General features: G+C 41.1%; 1 protein-coding gene across 5 annotated transcripts in view; it reads right to left on the bottom strand.

The window, feature by feature from the left end:
• The window catches only part of LOC138764414 (aminopeptidase Ey-like), a 76,690-nt gene that overhangs the window by 49,288 nt on the left and 6,362 nt on the right, over positions 1–21,040 (bottom strand). For 4 of the 5 annotated variants that reach the window (XM_069940301.1, XM_069940303.1, XM_069940305.1 and 1 more), the window contains exons 3-8: positions 17,702–17,844; positions 17,006–17,142; positions 13,973–14,099; positions 12,908–13,062; positions 12,439–12,552; positions 10,763–10,906 (exon numbers count right to left, since the gene is read on the bottom strand). In XM_069940301.1, coding sequence (XP_069796402.1) covers positions 10,763–10,906; positions 12,439–12,552; positions 12,908–13,062; positions 13,973–14,099; positions 17,006–17,142; positions 17,702–17,844 — 820 coding nt within the window. The remainder of the gene's footprint in view (positions 1–10,762; positions 10,907–12,438; positions 12,553–12,907; positions 13,063–13,972; positions 14,100–17,005; positions 17,143–17,701; positions 17,845–21,040) is intronic. The other variant, XM_069940302.1, reaches the window with a different exon arrangement.

Below are 21,040 nucleotides of genomic sequence, written 5' to 3'. Positions count from 1 at the left end.
GCACGAAAATTTGCAGAACAATTACAAAATAGACTGAGGGATGAAGACGTGTAACGAGAGTATAAAAGACTGAGAACTAAAAAGACACACAAGTTTGGAACTCCTGAAGAAGAGAAAGGAGTTCAATATATCGAAAACGATCTTATGGGGAAAAAAAAACTATTCTCGGATCCAGAGGAAGCAAGGAAATTTGCAGAACAACTACAAAACAACCAGAGAGATGAAGATATGTAATAAGAGTAAAAATGACCACGATTTATATGTATGTGGGTAAAGAGGTATATGTGTGTATATGTATAATGTGCATACATGAATGTATCCGTATTTAGAGGAAAATATAGATAGTATAGACAAGAATCAATAAGGGAAGGAAATGGAATAGAGGGAATAAGGAGGGAACTAAAAGAGTGACCTTTGTTACATATGAAAAGTGAAATCTTTTCTGGGGGGGGCTGGGTGGGGAGGAGTTGCGGTCACTGCAAAATCAGCTGACGCTTGCGAGTGAATTCGCAAATCCAAATGGAGAGGGGAGATGTGGTTGTCCGACAAGGGATAAAGGACAACTCAGGAGGGGAAGAGGAGATTGGGGCTAAATAGGAGAATAAGGAAAATGTTTGATGTTTTAGGAATGTTGTCTTATAAAGGGTTCAAAACAAGAAAACAGAAATGGATAAGAAGGAAAGGTAATGATGGAGAAACGGAAAGGGAAGATAAACAAAGTATAAAATGGCTACGTTGAACTATATGACTTTAAATATTAATGGAATACATAACCAAATTAAAAGGAAGAAACTGCTAAATTTACTGAAAAAAGAAAAAATTGATATAGCATTTGTGCAAGAAACACATTTAACTGAATTGGAGGACAAGAAATTAAAGAGAGATTGGGAAGGACACGTAACAGCAGCATCGTATAATTCAAAAGCAAGAGGAGTAGCTATATTAATTAGTAAAAATGTGCCATTTAAAATAGAAGAGGAAATAATAGATCCAGCAGGGAGATATGTAATGATAAAATGTCAGATATATTCGGAGTTTTGGAATCTACTCAATGTATATTCACCTAACAAAGAAGATCAAAAGTTTATGCAAGATATCTTTTTGAAGGTAGCAGATACGCAAGGGAACATATTAATAGGAGGGGACTTCAACCTGAATTTGGATTCAAATATGGAGAAAACTGGGAAAAAAATTAACAGAAAGAACAAAATAACCAAATTTATAATTAAATCGATGGAAGAAATGCAACTTTTGGATATATGGAGGAAACAACACCCAAAGGAAAAGGAATATTCATATTACTCGGCTAGACATAAAACATACTCAAGAATAGACCTATTTTTGTTATCAGCTTGTATGCAAGATAGAGTAAGAAAAACAGAATATAAAGCTAGAATACTATCAGACCATTCACCCTTAATATTGACAGTAAAGTTAGAAGACATCCCTCCAAGAATGTATAGATGGAGATTAAACCCCATGTTACTTAAAAGGCAGGATTTTAGAGAATTTATTGAAAAACAAATAAAAATGTATTTTGAAATAAATATGGAATCAGTGGAAGATAAGTTTATACTATGGGATGCAATGAAAGCATTCATTAGAGGGCAAATAATAAGTTATGTAACCAAGATGAAGAAGGACTATAACCAGGAAACAGAGCAGTTGGAAAGGGAAATAGTAAATATAGAAAAAGAATTAGCAATGAAGGAAGATACAACTAAAAGAAGAGAATTGGCAGATAAAAAAATAAAATATGAAACACTACAAACATATAAGGTGGAGAAGAATATAATGAAGACAAAACAGAAATATTATGAACTAGGTGAAAAAACGCACAAAATCCTAGCATGGCAGCTTAAGACAGAACAAGCTAAGAAAATGGTATTGGCATCAAGGAAAAAAGACAAACAAATTACATATAATCCAAAAGAAATTAAGGAAAACTTTAGAGAATTCTATGAACAATTATACCGAACTGAAAACAAAGGGAAAGAAGGGAAAATAGATGAATTTCTGACTAAAATTGAACTACCAAAACTACAAATAGAGGAACAAAATAAATTAACAGAACCATTTGGAATAGTAGAAATACAAGAGATAATAAAAAAATTACCAAATAATAAGACACCAGGAGAGGATGGATTCCCAGTAGAATTCTACAAAACATTTAAAGACTTATTAATTCTGCCCCTCCTGGAAGTAATCAACCAGATTGATAAAACACAAAGCTTACCAGATTCATGTAAAACAGCAATAATTACAGTAATACTAAAGCAAGGGAAAGATCCACTCTCACCAGCGTCATACAGGCCAATATCTTTACTTAACACAGATTATAAGATAATAGCTAAACTATTAGCAAACAGATTAGCAGAGTATGTACCGAAAATGGTAAATTTAGGCCAAACTGGATTTATCAAAAAAAGACGCACAACAGACAATATTTGTAAATTTATTAACTTAATTCATGCAGTAGAAGGGAATAAAGCACCTACAGTAGCAGTTGCTTTAGACGCAGAGAAGGCCTTTGACAGAGTAGAATGGAATTATTTGTTCAAAGTATTGCAAAAATTCAGTTTACCGGAGAAGTATATTAATTGGATTAAAGCATTATATAAGGGACCGTTAGCGAAAGTGACAGTAAATGGACATGTATCAAAGCAATTTAACTTAAGCAGGTCAACACGGCAGGGATGCCCACTGTCACCTTTATTGTTTGCGTTAGCTATAGAACCACTAGCAGAATTGATAAGAACAGATAATAATATAAAAGGAATAAAAATAAAAGACAAGGAATATAAAATCAGTTTATTTGCGGATGATTTTATAGTGTACTTAACAGAACCAGAACTATCAATAAAAGAATTATATAAGAAATTGAAGGAATATGGAGAAGTGTCGGGTTACAAGATAAACGTAAATAAAAGTGAAGCAATGCCTATGAATAATGCGGATTTCTCAAAATTTAAGAAGGAATCACCATTTAGATGGCAATTGCAAGCAATAAGATACCTAGGGGTACAAATAAACAAAAATCTCGGCCAACTATATAAACTCAATTATTATCCACTAATGAAAAAATTACAGGACGATTTAGAGCATTGGAAAGATTTACCACTAACACTAATAGGAAGGATAAACTGTATTAAAATGAACATTTTTCCAAGGATATTATACTTATTTCAGGCATTGCCAATACAACTGACAGAGAAATTCTTCAAGAAAATAATAAGGAAATTTTTATGGAGAGGGGGGAAACCGAGGATAGCACTAGATAAATTAACAGAATGGTATAAACAAGGAAGCTTAAAACTGCCAAATTTTAAAAATTATTATAGAGCCGCACAATTAAGATACCTATCAGATTTTTATCAAACAAGGGAAAAGCCAGATTGGACGAGATTAGAATTAGATAAAATAGGGGAAAAGATACCTGAACACATATTATATAAATGGGATTGAAAAATTGGTACAACATAGAACTTCTCCAGTATTACATCATCTCCTCAATATTTGGAAGAAGATTCATGTAGAAAGAAATAAAACAAATTATCAATTACCAAAACTAATATTGACGCAAAACAAGTTACTCCCTTATACAATAGATAACCTTTCCTTTAGAGAATGGGGAAAAAAAGGGATTAAAAGAATAGGAAATTGTTTTTCAGGAAATAGATTTTTATCCTTTGAACAAATGAAAGATATGTACAATATAACTCAAGATACAGTGTTGGCATATTACCAATTGAGATCCTACTTGAAGGATAAATTAGGAAGCAGCTTGAGTTTGCCAGAGGGAAGTAACTTTGAATATGTGATTACAGATACAATGTTAATCAAAAGATTTATAACAAATATGTATATTAAACTACAAGAAAAGGAGAATGAGGAAACAAATGGTAAAACTAAACAAAAATGGGAACAAGATTTAAATATAAAGATAAAAAAGGAAACATGGGAGAAGTTATGCTCCGGAACGATGAGAAATACAATAAATACGAGGTTACGTATGATACAATATAAATGGATACACAGGCTATACATTACACCTCAAAAGTTAAATAAATGGGACCCAACAGTATCTGATAGATGTTTTCGATGTAAAAAAGAAATGGGAACAACAATTCATGCAATCTGGACATGTGAGAAAGTAAAAAAATTTTGGGAAGATCTAAATCAGATATTAAATAAAATAACAGAAAACAATATACCAAAGAATCCAGAGATCTTCCTCCTAATTAACATAAAAAACAAAGAATTTGGAATTGATTTGGAGGATGCACAAAAAAGATTTGTTAAGATAGCTTTAGCCGTTGCAAAAAAATGTATTATGTCAACCTGGAAATTGGATGATAATTTGAAAATACAACAATGGTATATAGAAATGAATAAATGTATTCCATTGGAAAAAATAACATATAGTTTAAGAAATAATATTGAAATATTCGAACAAATTTGGGAGCCTTACATTAAATACAATAGCGAAAACCTACCGGGGACAGTCATTACCTAAGTTAACGGAAGGAAAAGGAAATGAAAAGAATGGACTCAGTAGAATTTTTGGTGTATTTTTATTGAATGACAACATTGTCTGACTGGTTTAATATATCCTAGAATGTATACCTTAAATGGACGGGAGGGGGGAGGTAGGGAGGGTGGGATGGGAGGAGGGAGGGGGGGGCGAAAATGGCACTGTATATGTGTCAAAAGTAAAAAGTGTGTACCATGGTTAATGTGATTTATGGTGTGAAAAATAAAAAATTTAAAAAAAATATATATATTAGTTTTGGTAGTTGGTAATTTGTTTTATTCCTTTCTACGTGAATCTTCTTCCAAATGTTGAGCAGATGATGCAATACCGGTGAATTCCTACGTTGCACCAATTTTTCATCCCATTTATATAGTATATGTTCAGGTATCTTCTTCCCTATTTTATCTAGTTCTGATCTGGTCCAATCTGGTTTTTCCCTTGTTTGATAAAAATCTGATAGATATCTTAACTGTGCGGCTCTATAATAATTCTTAAAGTTTGGTAGTTGTAAGCCTCCTTGTTTGTACCATTCTGTTAATTTATCTAGTGCTCTCCTCGGTTTCCCCCATTTCCATAAGAATTTCCTTATTATTTTCTTTAGCTCCTTGAGGAATTTCTCTGTTAGGTGAATTGATAATGCCTGAAATAGGTATTGTATCCTTGGGAAAATGTTCATTTTAATACAGTTTATCCTTCCTATTAGTGTTAGTGGTAAGTCTTTCCAATGCTCTAAGTCGTCTTGTAATATTTTCATTAATGGATGATAATTTAGTTTATATAGATGGCCGAGATTTTATTTAGTTGTATACCTAGGTATCGCATTGCTTGTGTTTGCCATCTAAATGGTGATTCTTTTTTAAACTTTGTGAAATCCGCATTATTCATTGGCATTGTTTCACTTTTATTTGCGTTGATCTTGTACCCCGATACTTCTCCATATTCCTTCAATTTCCTATGTAATTCTTTTATTGATATTTCTGGTTCTGTTAAGTATATTATAACGTCATCTGCAAATAGAATGATTTTATATTCCTTGTCTTTTATTTTTATCCCTCTTATTTTCTGTTCTTATCAGTTCTGCTAGTGGTTCTATAGCTAACACGAACAGTGAAGGAGATAGTGGATATCCCTGCCTTGTTGATCTGCTTAAGTTAAATTGTTTTGATATATATCCATTTACTGTCACTTTCGCCAATGGCCCCTTATATAATGCTTTAATCCAATTAATATATTTCTCTGGTAGGCTGAATTTTTGTAGTACTTTGAATAAATAATTCCATTCTACTCTGTCAAAGGCCTTCTCTGCATCTAAAGCAACCGCAACTGTCGGAGTTTTATTTCCTTCTACTGCATGAATTAAGTTAATAAATTTACAGATATTGTCCGTTGTTCGTCTTTCTTTAATAAATCCAGTTTGGTCTAGATTTACTATTTTTGGTACATAGTCAGCTAATCTGTTTGCTAAAAGTTTAGCTATTATCTTATAATCTGTGTTAAGTAGAGATATTGGTCTATATGATGCTGATGCTAGTGGATCTTTCCCTGTCTTTGGTATTACTGTAATTATTGCTGTTTTGCATGAATCTGGTATGTTTTGTGTTTTATCAATCTGGTTGATTACTTCCAGGAGGGGAGGAATTAATAAGTCTTTAAATGTTTTGTAGAATTCTATTGGGAATCCATCCTCTCCTGGTGTTTTATTGTTCGGTAGTTTTTTTTAATATCTCCTGCAATTCTTCTATTTCAAATGGTTTTATTAATTTATTATGCTCCTCTGTTTGTAATTTCGATAGTTCAATTTTAGTTAGAAATTCATCTATTTTGTCTTCTTTCCCTTCGTTTTCAGTTTGATATAATTGCTCGTAGAATTCCCTGAAGTTTTCATTGATCTCCGTTGGATTATATGTAATTTGTTTGTCCTTTTTCCTTAATGCTAATACCATTTTTTAGTTTGTTCTGTCTTAAGCTGCCACGCTAGAATTTTGTGCGTTTTTTCTCCTAGTTCATAATATTTCTGTTTTGTCTTCATTATGTTCTTCTCTACCTTATATGTTTGTAGTGTTCCATATTTTATTTTTTTATCTGCCAATTCTCTTCTTTTAGTTGTGTCTTCCTTCATTGCTAATTCTTTTTCTATATTTGCTATTTCCCTTTCCAACTGCTCTGTTTCCTGATTATAGTCCTTCTTCATCTTAGTTACATAACTTATTATTTGCCCTTTGATGAACGCTTTCATTGCGTCCCATAGTATAAACTTATCTATCACTGATTCCGTATTTATTTCAAAGTACATTTTAATTTGTCATTCAATTAATTCTCTAAAATCCTGCCTTTTAAGTAGCATGGAGTTTAATCTCCATCTATACATTCTTGGTGGGATGTCCTCTAGCTCTATTGCCAATAACAGGGGTGAGTGATCGAATAATAGTCTAGCTTTATATTCCGTTTTCATAACCCTCCCTTGAATGTGGGCTGATAACAGGAATAGGTCTATCCTTGAGTATGTTTTGTGTCTACCTGAATAATATGAATATTCCTTTTCCTTTGGGTGTTGTTTCCTCCATATATCCAAAAGTTGCATTTCTTGCATTGATTTAATTATAAATTTGGTTACTTTGTTCTTTCTGTTAGTTTTTTTTCCAGTTTTATCCATGTTTGATTCCAAATTAAGGTTAAAATCCCCTCCTATTAGTATGATCCCTTGCATATCTGCTATCTTCAAAAAGATATCTTGCATACATTTTTGATCTTCTTCATTAGGTGAGTATATATTGAGTAAATTCCAAAATTCTGAATATATCTGACATTTTATCATTACATATCTCCCTGCTGGATGTATTATTTCCTCTTCTATTTTGATTGGTACATTTTTATTGATTAATATAGCTACTCCTCTGGCTTTTGAATTATATGACGCTGCTGTTACATGTCCTATCCAATCTCTCTTTAATTTCTTGTGTTCCACTTCAGTTAGATGTGTTTCTTGTACGAATGCTATATCAATTTTTTCTTTTTTCAGTAAATTTAACAGTTTCTTCCTTTTGATTTGGTTATGTATTCCATTAATATTTAAAGTCATATAGTTCAACATAGTCATTTCATACTTTGTTTATCTTTCCTGTCCATTTCCTCATCTCCACCTTCCCTTCTTATTCATTTCTGTTTTCTTGTTTTGAACCCTTTATAAGACAACATTCCTAAAACATCAAACATTTTCCTTATTCTCCTATTTTTTGAACACATTATAACATTTCTAAAACAAAATATTTCCACTATTCTCATATCTAAAATTCCTTTAACCCTAATAGTCCCTCCCCTTTCTGAGTTGCCCTTTGTCCCTTGTCGGACAACCACATCTCCCCTCTCCATTTGGATTTGCGAATCCGCTCGCAAGCGTCAACTGATTTCGCAGTGACTGTAATTCTTCCCCACCCAGCCCCCCCAGAAAAGATTTTAATCTTCATATATAACAAAGGTCACTCTCTTAATTCCCTCCTTACTTCCTTTCTTCCCTTTCTTTCCCTTCTTAGTTCTTACTTATATTCTATTTTTATATATATATATATATATATATATGTTGTTTGTTGTCATTTTTGTTCTTGTTACATCTCTTCATCTCTCTGTCTGTTTTGTAGTTGTTCCGCAAATTTTTGTGCTTTTTCCGGATCCGAAAATAGTTTGCTTTGCTGCCCCGGGATAACTATTTTAAGTACCGCTGGGTATTTTAACATAAATTTATAACCTTTTTTCCATAGGGTCGTTTTTGCTGCATTGAACTCCTTCCTCTTCTTCAGGAGTTCAAAACTTATATCTGGATAGAAAAAAAAATTTTGACCTTTGTTTCCAGTGGTTTTTTGTATTCTCTTATTTTTTTCATTGCCTTCTCCAATATATTTTCTCTTGTTGTATATCTTAGGAATTTTACTAGAATGGATCTTGGTTTTTGTTGTGGTTGTGGTTTAGGGGCTAATGTTCTGTGTGCCCTATTTCCATTTCTTCCTGTAATTCTGGTCTTCCTAGGACCCTGGGGATCCATTCTTTTATAAATTCTTTCATATTTTTGCCTTTTTCATCTTCCTTAAGGCCCACTATCTTTATTTTGTTTCTTCTATTTTAATTTTCCATTTTATCTATTTTCTGAGCTAACAGCTCCTATGTTTCTTTAACTTTTTTATCAGATTCTTCTAATTTCTTTTTTAAGTCATCTAATTCCATTGTTATGGCTGTTTCTCGTTCTTCCACCTTGTCTACTCTTTTTCCTATACCTGTCATGATCATCTCTAATCTATTCACTTTTTCTTCTGTACTTTTTATTCTTCTTTTTATTTCACTGAATTCTTGTGACTGCCATTCTTTTACTGTTTCCATATATTCTTAAAAAAAATATATCCATGTACTTGCCCTTCCCTTCATCTTCCACTTCTCTGTGTTCTTCCTCCTCTTCTTCTGAGTCCACTCCAGGATCTGTGTCCTTTACCTCTGTCTCTTCTGGTTTTCTTGTTGGGTTGTTTGTTTTATTTTGTTGGTATTTTTGTTTTTCTTATTTTTATTAAAAGTGTCTTGGTGTTGGTCTTCTTCCTCTGAGTTGATCATCTGTTGTTTCTTTGATTTCCTATTTTTATTCTCTTCCTTCTTGTTCCTGTTATTTTCTATGTTTTCCTGTTGAGAGTCTTGCTGTTGTTTTGTTGTTGCCTGTTTCGGCTGTGGAGATTTACTCCTCAGCTGGTCCCCCCTCCCGTCAGTGTTATTTTTGTCTTGCGCATCCACGCATGCGCAAGGATTCGCCCATGCACGGTTGCGCACTTTTGTTTGGCTCCGTGAGCCATTTTTGTAGTCCCGAGTTCGGGGCTTCCACTGACCTCAGGGAGCGGGCTTCTCTCTCCACGGCGGGCTTCCTCGTACCAGTAAGGCCTTCACCTTCCTCTTCCGATGTCCTTCCTTCTTCTTTTCTTCCCGTTGTTTTTGGTTTTTCTTTCTTTGCTGCCATTTTCTTCACACTTTCACTTTCAATTTGTTATGGTTTCTGTGTTAGTGGCTTTTCTGGAGAGGGCTGGAATTCCCCTACCGGCCACTACTCCATCACGTGACTCCCCACTGTGAGGAGACCTTGAAGATAATTAAATCATTTATTCTAAGAGATAAGCTATGAGTAAACAATTTTTGGGTAATACAAGCCATGGTCCCACTGCTGAATTTGAGACTCTCAGAGAGGTGGCAACATCTCTCAGCAAGAAGAAGAACTTCTGGACTCCAACCAATGTCCCAGTCAGGGGAGGTGGAGAAGCTGCTACCGGCGACCAGACAACCTACTACAAATGTGACGTTATTGCCTCGCTTTGGCAGTTGGGACCAGTCCAGGTGTTGATAAATATAATTGGGAAGGGCTTGCATTTTGTAGTTTGAAATCAGCTTAAGATTTTGTAATAAAGATTTGTATAAACTGAAGTGTGTCTCTGTTTGTCAAACACTGTGACCAATCTAAAATGAACAAAGTGAGAGTAGCTCTCTCCTGACTTAGCTTGAACGCCAACCTCATCCCCTTCCATCGCTACTCTGAGCCTCACAGAACTATGCTTCACACTCCCAAAGTCTTCCCCGGCTATCACTTTCACTGCCTTCTCAAAGATAAATTCCAGGACTCCCGTCTGTAGTAAGACTATTTACTAACTGAGTCAAATAAACTTTCTTAACAAATCCTATCAAAGCCCCTTGCACTAAGGGAAAACCCAGGCAATATTGGGAAAGGTAAACCTCCTCTCTGTATCCCTGGTACATCGTCAGACTTGCCCCTTATTTCTGTGGCTGCAGTAATGCCATTCAATCTGATCCCATTTTATTCTCCCCATATCCCAGCAACTCCCCCTCCTGGATTCTAACCCCTCACCACATACTGATGGAGGGTGGGGGGGGGGGATCTTACAGCGGCCGAATAACACGTTGACTTGCAGTGCAGGGATGTGGGAGGAAACCGTAACTCTGGAGGGATGGGGGTGGGGGGGACACCTCACAGCATCACAGGGAGAACAACCACTGACATGTATATGCATCTACACACACACACGTACATACACACATTCATGTACACACGCACACACAACATACACATGTACACAAACAGCACACGCACATGGTCACACAAACACACACATACGCGCAAAGGTGGGGATTGAACCCAGGTCTCTGGAGTCAGGAGACAGTGCCTCTCCCCTCACCACGCCCCACCCTCACCTTCTCATACGAGATGTTGTCGAACAGCTGGCTGATGTGTTCGGTGGTGCTGACCTCCTGCTCGCCAATGGACAGAGGATGGGAGTTGGCCAGGGCATCCGACTCCAGCGTTAGGTGGAGGCCATTGGCTGCAAACACAGAGTCCTGGCATGGAAAGGGTGGCAGGATTGGCTGAATGTCTTTGCCAGGCGTAGAACTTGCCTTTCAGCCCATCTCCTCCATTCCAGTCAAGTTGGCATTCTGGGACTCCCATTTGTCTGCATTTAGTCTAGAACTTTCTGAACTCTTCCTATCCACATCCTGTCCAAATATCTTGTGAATTATGTACAACTTCTACAACTTCCTCTAGCAGCTCATCCCAGGTTTGGACCCCTTGGAGTGGAAACATTGAACTTCAGGTCCACTTCAAATGTCTCCCCTCTGCATCTCATCCATCCGATCCTTCCAATTAGGGTAGACAATTCAATGTTAACCAGTGAGGGTTCCATTCACGAGTCTGATAACAGTAGGAAAGGAAGTCCCCTTGAACCTGGAGAATCGTGTTTTGGAACACGTGTCTACTACCCGACGGGTGTAGGGGCTGAAGAGGGAGAGGGGAGTAGGAACCGGTCCTTTCACATTTTGGCAGCTTGTCCAAGGCAGGAAGAGGTGTGGAAAGAGACAATGGAGGGAAGGAGGGTGTGATGAGGGGTAGACGGAGTTGATGGACAGGAGGAGTGTGTGATGAGATGTACATGGAGTCGATGGATGGGGAGGAGTGTGTTATGAGGTGTAGACAAAGTAGTTGGATGGGGAGGGGATGTGATGAGATGTTGACAGAGTGAATGGAGCGGAGGGATTGTGATGAGGTGTAGAGAATCAATGGAGGGGAGGGGGCGATGAGGTGTAGACGCAGTCGATGGAGGGGAGGGGGCGATGAGGTGAACACACAGTCGATGGAGGGGAGGGGGTGATGAGGTGTAGACAGAGCTGAGGGAGAGGAGAGGTTGTGATGAGGTATGGACAGCCAATGGAGTAGAGGGGAGTGTGATGCCATTGATGGAGGGGAGGGGGGTTTGTGAGATGGGCTAGCTATGTCCACATCCCTCTGTAGATTCTTGGGAGTCTTGGGCAGAGCAGTTGCGGTTCCACACAGTGCTCACCCCGACAGGATACTGTAATGCGCGTCGTAAGAACCAAAGACTGTTGATCCAAACCAAGGCTTTTATTAACTAAAAGACTGGAGCATATCACAAGTAGCTGACCAGTCCAGAATGACTTGGTCTGGCTAGGAGCAATCCTTTAAGACCTGCCAGTAGGTGTGACTACACTCTCAGCCAATCACAGTCATCCTACATTACCATTGGTGATAGAATCTGTACTATCACAGATACTTTCAATGGTGCACCTATAAAAGTTGGTAATAGACATTGGGAATATGAAATCACAGGCTATTCAGCCCAACAAATCTGTGCTATCCATTTACAGTGATCCCAATTTATTCTCCCCACAGTCTATCAACTCCCCGGGATTCTTCCACTAACTCACACCCCTGGGAGCCGATTTACCCAATAGCCTACTTATCATTGGGGTGTCCTTCAACTGAACAGCAAAGGACTAAAATTTGCAGATACAACATATATTGTTTGCAGAATACTGATGCTCTATGCTTCTGATGTTTGCTATGATGTACTCACCACCGTCCAATCAGGATTGATGAAGGTGTTGCCAAGGTAACTGAAGTAGGTGGCGAATCCTTCATTCAACCAGAGGTCATTCCACCATTGGATTGTCACCAGGTTTCCAAACCACTGCCGGACACCATTCAACAGTCAAGAGCAGTTCAACCTTGCCTGTACACACAATCCCAACATTCCCTCCACCCCATCCCAGCTCTCCCTCTGTACTGTGCCATCAATGCTGCCTGTATACACCATCCCAATGCTTCCCCAACCCCATCCCAACACTCCATCTGTACCATGCCATCAACACTGTCTGTACACCCTGTCCCAAATTTCCCATTGCACCGTGCCAACAATGCTGCCTGTACACACTGTCCCAACACTCCCTCCACCCTGTCCCAGCTCCCCCTCTATAATATGTCATCAAGTTGATTGACAGGATGGTGAAGGAGGTGCCTGTGGGTTTGGGGAACCTTGGACCCACCTGATGTACGAGCTCATGGGCAAGTACCAACAACAAGCTCTGGCGACTGCTCTCCGAATTCTCCCCAGCCTGGAAGAGGAGATTTGTCTCCCTGAAGATGATCACGCCCCAGTTCTCCATGCCTCCGCTGTCAAAGCAGGGAACTGCCACCAGGTCTGTGGAGGCAGAGTCAGAGAGAGATGGATGTCCAGCCAGGAGGATTCAGGACCCCCCCCCCCTCCTCTCACCAGGCACCAGGGACCAGTAATCAGGGTGTGCAGCATAATGGCGTGTTTGTGTCTCAGTCGAGGAGTGGTGGGTGACCAATGGCCCTCAAATAACACAATGAAGGTATCAGTCTGTGGGAGATCTCTATCCATATATAATGCCAACTGACTAATGGCCATTCTTTACAAATAAACACCAGGGAAGGACATCAGGACAATGGGTGACTATGATAGCTCTGATGGGGGACCATCTAACAATCGGATCTGACAAGAGGCTCAAATTATCACTCCCCCACCTACTTGTTAAACCCTCACCTGGGAGTGTGATGGGACACCGGACAGAAAGAGAGAAAGCTGAACTCTGGGTCTAACCCCAAGAGTGCGTGACGGGATGGTGTGGAGGGAGTTTCACTCTGGGTCTGACCCCGGGAGTGTGTGACGGGACGGTGCGGAGGGAGCTTCATTTTGTGTGTGATCCCGTGAATGTATGATGGGACGGTGCAGAGGAAGCTTCATTTTGTGTGCGACCTCGGGAGTGTGTGATGGGATGGTGCAGAGGGAACTTCACTGTGTCTGACCCTGGGAGTGTGTGATGGGACAATGTGGAGGAAGCTTCACTCTGTGCATGACCCCAGAAGTGTGTGATGGGATGGTGCAGAGGGAGCTTCATTTTGTGTGTGACCCCGGGGGTGTGTGATGGGAAAGAGGAGAGGAAACTTCACTCTCTAGTGTGTGATAGACAATGTGGAGAGAGCTTGGCTTATGAAGAGTTGGTAGTGGGTTCAGCTGTGTATCCCGTGAACTGGGTTGTACTGGGGCAGAACAAACCAGATGTCGATAAGCGGTGGTCCATACCCACCCAACTTCTTCAGAGGGTAGTAGAGTTGAAACTGCTGCTCGTAGAAGTGAAGGAGCCTCCCTGCTGCCTGTAACGCAAAGTCTCCTTGCCCTCCTTCCACTGCCTGTTTACGGGCCCAGACTCGAATCTGCAATGGCGATGCAAGGGTTAAGTAACCAGTCGGCTAAATCTTCTTCAGCCAGGCTCCAGGGGTGGGGTCTTACTCCTCCCCATCTCCAGAGTCAACACTGAACAACTCCTCCCCCCACCCCAAACCTGGGGTTCAGCACTGACACCCTCCTAAACCTGGGGCTAACACTGATCATTAAACCCTTACCACCTACCCTAGCCCAGTATGCATTAAACAGGCCACAGTGTAACAAGAATATAGAGATCTCCAGCACAGTCCAGGCTCTTTGGCCCCCAGTGTTGTGCTAACCTAACAACTGCCTTGGATTTCACTACTGCATAACACTCCATTTTTCTCAGTTCCACATTCCTAATAGTCTCTTAAAAGATCCTATTGTACCTGTTTCCACACATTCCATGCACCCATCAATCTTACTTCTTACATTCCCCTGTACTTACTCCCAAGCACCTTAAAACTATGCCCCCTCCTGTGAGCCATTTCAGCCCCGGGGGAAAACCTCTGGCCATCCACATGATCAACACCTCTCATCACCTTGTACACCTCTACCAGGTCACCCCTCATCCTCTGTTTCTCCAAAGAGAAAAAGACAAGATCACTCAACCTATCCTCATAAGGTGTGCTCTCCAATCTGGGCAAATCTCTAGAACCATAGAACACTATAGCACAGGAACAGGGCCCTTCTAGTCTGTGCCAAATTATTTTGTTTTGCCTGGTTCCACTGACCTGCACCCAGTCCATAGCCCTCCATACCTCTCTCATCCATGTGCCTGTCAAATGCTTCTTAAATGTTAATGTTGTGCCTGCATTCACCTTCTCAGTTGGGAGTTTGTTCCACACTCCCACCACTCTCTGTGTGAAGAGGAAGAGGTACCCCCTCACATTCTCCCTAAATATTTCCCCTTTCACTCTCTTCACCCATGTCCTCTGGTTTGTACATTATCTTACCTACCCTCAGTGGAAAGCCTCATAGATAGGGGAATAGTCAAAGTAAATCTCTATTAAATCTCCCCTCCACACCAGGGAATAAAGTCCTAACCTGTTTAACCTTTCACTTTAACTCAGTTCCTGAAGTCCAGGCAACATCCTAGTTAATCTTCTCCGTGTTACGAGTGCAAAGGACCCCAAAACCCAGCAGCAATAGACATTCAACAAGACAAGTGGTTTTTAAAACAAGTTATTTTTAATCAACTTCAAACATGAAAATAGAATCAAACTTTAACTTATCTCTATACTTATACTATACTCTATACTAGCCCAAATTGTGTGTGTGTGTGTGTGTGTGTGTGTGTGCGCGCGCGCGCGCGTGGATTCAAGAAAAGTTCTTTGGTTCACAGTTCAATCTCACTTCTCCTTCTTCCAAGTTCTCTGGTTGTAGGCAATTCTTACACTGCACAGAATTCAACGTGTATAAAGTTCACCAGGCTTTGTTGCTTGAAAGGCAAATGTTTACCATTCAGGAAGGTCCTTGTAGGGTTTGCAGAGAGAGATATTTGCTGCTCCAGGATTTCCACAACTGAGGTACCACCATTAGTCACCTCAGGGTCTCGCCCCATCAGGGTCTTCCATATGGTAACCTCTTCAAGCTACCACAGAGTTCCATTCCTTCCTCTATTTCAAGAGAAACATCAGACAGATAGCACTTCCAGCCATCTACTGCTCTGGAACTTGCTTTCATCAGTTTCAAACAATTTTTCCTGGCTTGCACTTTTCAGATTGAGCTATTAACTCAACTCTCTCTCTTCCAACTGAAACTCCAAAAAGAGCATGTGGCTCATGTCTTGCAAAACCCCCACCTTCTCCAGCAAACAACAGTTCTTCTCAAGTTGTTATCTGGGGTAAACAATCCAGGTGACCTTTCTGTGCTCTCTGGCAAAACCCTTCAAAAGAGCGTCCACTCATCATCAAGTCTCCAGTTCCAAACAATGGTCATTCATTGTATGAGGTCAGTTCAATTAACACCTACTTGTTAAAGGTTCTTACATTCTCCATAGATCTTCAATATTTCTTCAGTCTGTCAAATAAGATGTTTTAAAATGTGGTGTATGTATGTGACCTACTCTAAATCTTATAAATTCTCCCAATATTAATATTGTTACATCTGCACTTTCTATCTTATTGGTATCTTTCCTATAGTTAGGCGACCAAAACTCACAATAGTCCAAATTTCGCCTCACCAATGTCAACTTTACCATAACATCCCAACTCCAGTATTCAATACCTTGATTAATGAAGGCCAATATGAGGGGAGTTGATGAGAACAATGGGATATCAAAACAGGATCAGTGTGAGTGGGTGATCGACAGTAAGAATGCAAAGATGTGTCGAAATCCATGGCCTGGTTGGTAAAGCCCACTTGCTTCTCAGATGGAGGGGAATTCCCAGATCTCATTGACTGAGCCCAAAAAGCAAAATTCTGGAGATCTGAATCGAAAGGCAGAAAATGATGGAAACACTCAGCAGGTCAGGCAGTGTCTTTGGGGAGAGGGCTAATGATTCAGGCTGAATGGAGTCAGCAAGGCCATGATGCTGCTTCGCTTTCCACAGGAGTTAACAGACAGGCGGTTAAGGTAGGGTGGGTGGGGTTTAAGGGAGATGTGTGGGGCAAGATTTTCTACAGAGTGGTGGGTGCCTGGAAGAGGCTGTCAAGGGTAGAGGTGGAAGTAGATGAAATAGTGGTGGTTAGAGGCTTCTATATAGAAATAGAAATGTGATGAAGGGAGATGGATCAGGTGCAGGCACTAGTGATTTAGTTTAACATGAGCATGGTGTTCAGCACAGATATGTGGGCTGAAGGGCCTGCAGCAATGCTGTACTGTTCTATGTTCTGCTCTAGGAGCTGCGGGTTAGTTCCAGGGCTCACAGTCAGGTTAGCGAGGGGTTATCAAACAGGCCATGGCAGTTACCGTGACACCATTGGAGGTCTCCTCAATAAATCGGAAGTCGGACACGACACACGCCAGCAGGTAGGGAGACATCAGAGGCGTGCGCTGGAACCTGGTCACCAGCCACACCTGTCCGCGGACCCACATCTCCGAGGTGGCTGCAGATGGGCAGTGGTAGTGGGGCAAGGGGAATGGGAGAGGAGGGGAGGAGGTGAGAGACAGAGGGAAGGAGAGAGTAGAAGTGGAGAGAGGGGTGAGGGAAGAAAAGTGGAAGGGGAGAGAAAGGGAGAGGAGACATCAATATGACCCATAGATCCTATAGCCCCCCAAACCCTGTAATCCTTGTGTTCTCTGTGTCAGGTTGTCAGTCGGGAATGAGTTTGGGGCTTGGGGTGGAGAGGGCCGAGGGTGACTGCGATTCAGGGGAATTGCCATTGGTAAAGGCCATGGAGTTGAGGATGACAGCTGTGGGGGCAGTGTGCAGGGGTGAGGGGGGTGGTGAAGGGTGTGAGGTGAGGAGTGGGTGTGGGGGTGGTGAGGAGTGGGATGTGGGGGTGGTGAGGAGTGGGATGTGGGGTGAGGTGTGAGGGTGGTGAGGAGAGGGAGTGGTGAGGGGGAGGGTGGTAAGGGGTGGGGTGTGTGAGTGAGGGGAAGGGCAGCATGGAGAGGGGTAGGGGTGGTGAGGCCAGGAGGGCTGCGCTAATCCCTGTGACGTACCCCTTGGAGGCATATTGGAGATGACCGAATGCTGGGGTCGGTGAATCACCGTCAGGTCAAAGGTCGCTTTCAGCGCCGGGTCATCAAAACACGGAAATATTTTCCGGGCGTTGGTTGGCTGCATCATCGTCACGGCCAGAAACCTGCAGAGAAAGGTACTGTCAAGTAAGAGAGGGTGTGTGTGTGTATATACATAAATTATATATATATATTACCCCCTCCATAAATCTTCGTCCGCGAAGCCAAGCCAAGATATATATATATATGAGTGAGAACGTGTGCATGTTTGTTTTTGAGTGTCTGTGTCTGAGAGTGAGTGTGTGTGAATGTGAGAGTCTGTGTCTGTGCGTGTTTGCATTTATGAGCATGAGATTGTGTATGCGAGTGTGTGTGTGTGTGTGTGTGTGTGTGTGTGTGTGTGTGTGTGTGTGTGTGTGTGTCTGTGAACGTGTGCTAGTTTGTGTGCATACGTCAGTGAGAGTGAATGTAATGTGTGGGTGGATTTGTATGCAAATGAAAGGTGTGTGGGCATGAATGAGTGTGAGCACACACAGATGCAGTTAATTGTGAGCATAGACACCAGACGGTGAATACTGAACCTCCCCCAAGTCCTAGGGCAGTACAGTAGTTGGGGAGGAGCAGTGTGTCCTCAATAACCTGGCCTCCACACCTGTCTGCAGCAACAGATTCCACACATTCACCACCCTCTGGTGGAATAAACCTGCTCACCTCTGTGCTAAAGAAACATCCTTTTATTCTGATTCATAGACTAGAAACATCCTCCCCACGTCCACTCTATCCAGCCCTTTTCAAAATTCAGTAGGTTTTGATGAGATTTCCCTCAATCTTCTAAACTCCAGTGAGAACAGGATAGAGCCTTCTTCATGTTAAATTTTTAATGTAAACATACAGCAATCACAGTGCTTCACTGAGCACCTTTACTCTGTCCACTTCATTGACAGGGAATTCCCATGGGCCAACCATTTCAATTCTGTGCCCCACTCCCATGCTGGTGTGTCTGTCCATGGTCTCATGTATTGTCAAACCAAGACCACCTGTAAATTGGAGGAGCAACACCCAATTTTCCGTCTGGCCACTCCAACTGGATGGCATAAGCATCGACCTCTCTGGTTTCTGCTAGCCTACTCCCTGTTAAGAGTCTCTTAGATGCCCCTTATGTTTCAGCCTCCACAACCATCCCCGGCAAAGCATTCCAGGCCCCCACAACTCTCTGCATAAAAAATGTACCCTTGATGCCTCCCCTAAACTTCGCTCCCTTCACTTTGCACACATGTCCTCTGGTGTTTGCTATTCCTGCCCTGGGAAACAGGCACCCTATCTAGCATCTCAGAATCTTGAAGGCCTCTATTAGGTCTCTTATCATCCTTCTTCGCTCCAAAGATAAAAGTCCCAGCTCTGCTAACCTTGCCTCATAAGACATTTTCCAATCCAGGCAGCATCCCGATAAATCTCCTCTGCATCCTTTCCATAGCTTCCACATCCTTCCTATAATAAGGTGACCAGAACTGAAAACAATACTCTAAATGTGGTCTCACCAGAGATTTGTAGAGTTGCAACATGACCGTTCTACTCTTGAATTCAACCTTCTGGTTTGTCTTTCCAAAATGCATCACCTCACACTTATCCGGATTGAACTCCATCCGCCACTTTTCTGCCCAACTTTGCATCCTGTCGATATCCTCTTGTAACTTTCGACAACCTTCAACTCCATCCACAACTTCTCCAGCCTTCGTATCATCCGCAAATGCATCCTTCTGACTCTTCATCCAGGTCACTTACAAAGATCACAAAGAGCAAGGGTCTCAAAACAGATCCTTGCGGTACTCCACTAGGCAGTGACCTCCAGTCAGAATACTTTCCTGCCATTACTACTCTGCTTTCTACCTGCAAGCCTATTTTTTATCCACACAGCCAAAGTTCCATGGATCCCATGCCTCATACTTTCTGAATGAGTCTCTCATGGGGGACATTGTAAAATGCCTTGCTAAAGTCCACGTAGACCACATCTTCCACCCTACCTTCATCGATTTCTTTTGTTACCTCCTCAAAAAACTCAAATAGGCTCATAAAGCACGACCTTCCCTTCACAAAGCCATGCTGACTATCCTTGAGTAGACTGTACGACTCCAAATGTTCAAATTTTCTATCCTTAAGAATCCTTTCCAATAGTTTTAAAACATTGACATAAGACTTACCTGTCTATAATTCCCAGAATTCTCCCTATTATCTTTTTTAAACAAGGGGACCATATTTTGCCATTCACCAATCCTCTAACACCTCCCATGTGGCAAAAGAGGACTCAACAGCTAGCTCTTCCCACAGCAACCTTGAGTACATTGCCGGCCCCAGGGACTTGCCAATCTTGATGTTTTTAAGAAGATCCAACACTTCCTCTTCCTTAATCTCCACATTGTCCAGCACACAAGCCTGTTCTATTTTGACCTCACCCTGATCAAAGTCCTGTTCTCTTCTGGATACTGAAGATTCATTTAGAACTTCCTCCACCTCCAGGCACACGTTGCCTTCTTTATCAGATCCAACCTCATTCTCATCATTCTTCTTTTCACATATACATAGAACACCTTGGGGTTCTCCTTAATCCTACTTGCCCCTTTCAAGCTCTCCAAAATCCTTTCTTAAGCTCTTTCCTGGCTACCACATACTCATGAGCCCTTCCTGTTTCCTATATCTAATGTAAACTTCCTTCTTCTTAATCAGCTACCTCACCTGCTTCGTCAACCATGATTCCCTTTTTCCACTATCTTTTTCCCTGCCCCAGTGGAACAAACCTATCCTAAACCCAACACAAATAGTCCCGAAACTTCCTCCTCATTAGTAAAGGTGGAGCTCACTCCCCAAGCTGCATCTACGATGTTGAGGTGGAGATAATCAAGAGCTTTCAGTTCATGGGGTGGACATCTCCAGTGGCCTGTCCTGGTCTGCTCACAGCGATGTAATGGCCGAGAAAATAAACCAGTGCTTCTAATTTGGAATGTCCTTCAACAAACCATACTGATGCACCCTTGAAAGCATCCTGTCGGTGTGCATCACTGCGTGAGATGGGAACTGCTCTGCCCAAGATTGCAAGAAACTGCAGAGGGTTGTGAACATGGCTCAGACCATCTCACATCCCCAGCCACACTCTCTTCATCCCCTTCCTGTTAGGAAGAAAATTCTTGAGGGAGAGATCCCACCAGATTCGATGACAATTTCTTTCCCGCTGGCATCAGACTCCTCAATGAACCTCATACCATCAAAATAGTTTTATCTTTGCTCCATTCTAACTTAACTCTCTCTCTCTGTAACTCTGCAAACTGT

The sequence above is a fragment of the Narcine bancroftii genome, chromosome 5, assembly GCF_036971445.1.
Source record: "Narcine bancroftii isolate sNarBan1 chromosome 5, sNarBan1.hap1, whole genome shotgun sequence".
In the NCBI taxonomy this organism is placed as follows: domain Eukaryota; kingdom Metazoa; phylum Chordata; class Chondrichthyes; order Torpediniformes; family Narcinidae; genus Narcine; species Narcine bancroftii.
Note: the sequence above shows the minus strand (reverse complement) of the source record. Positions and strands in the feature narration are given on the sequence as shown.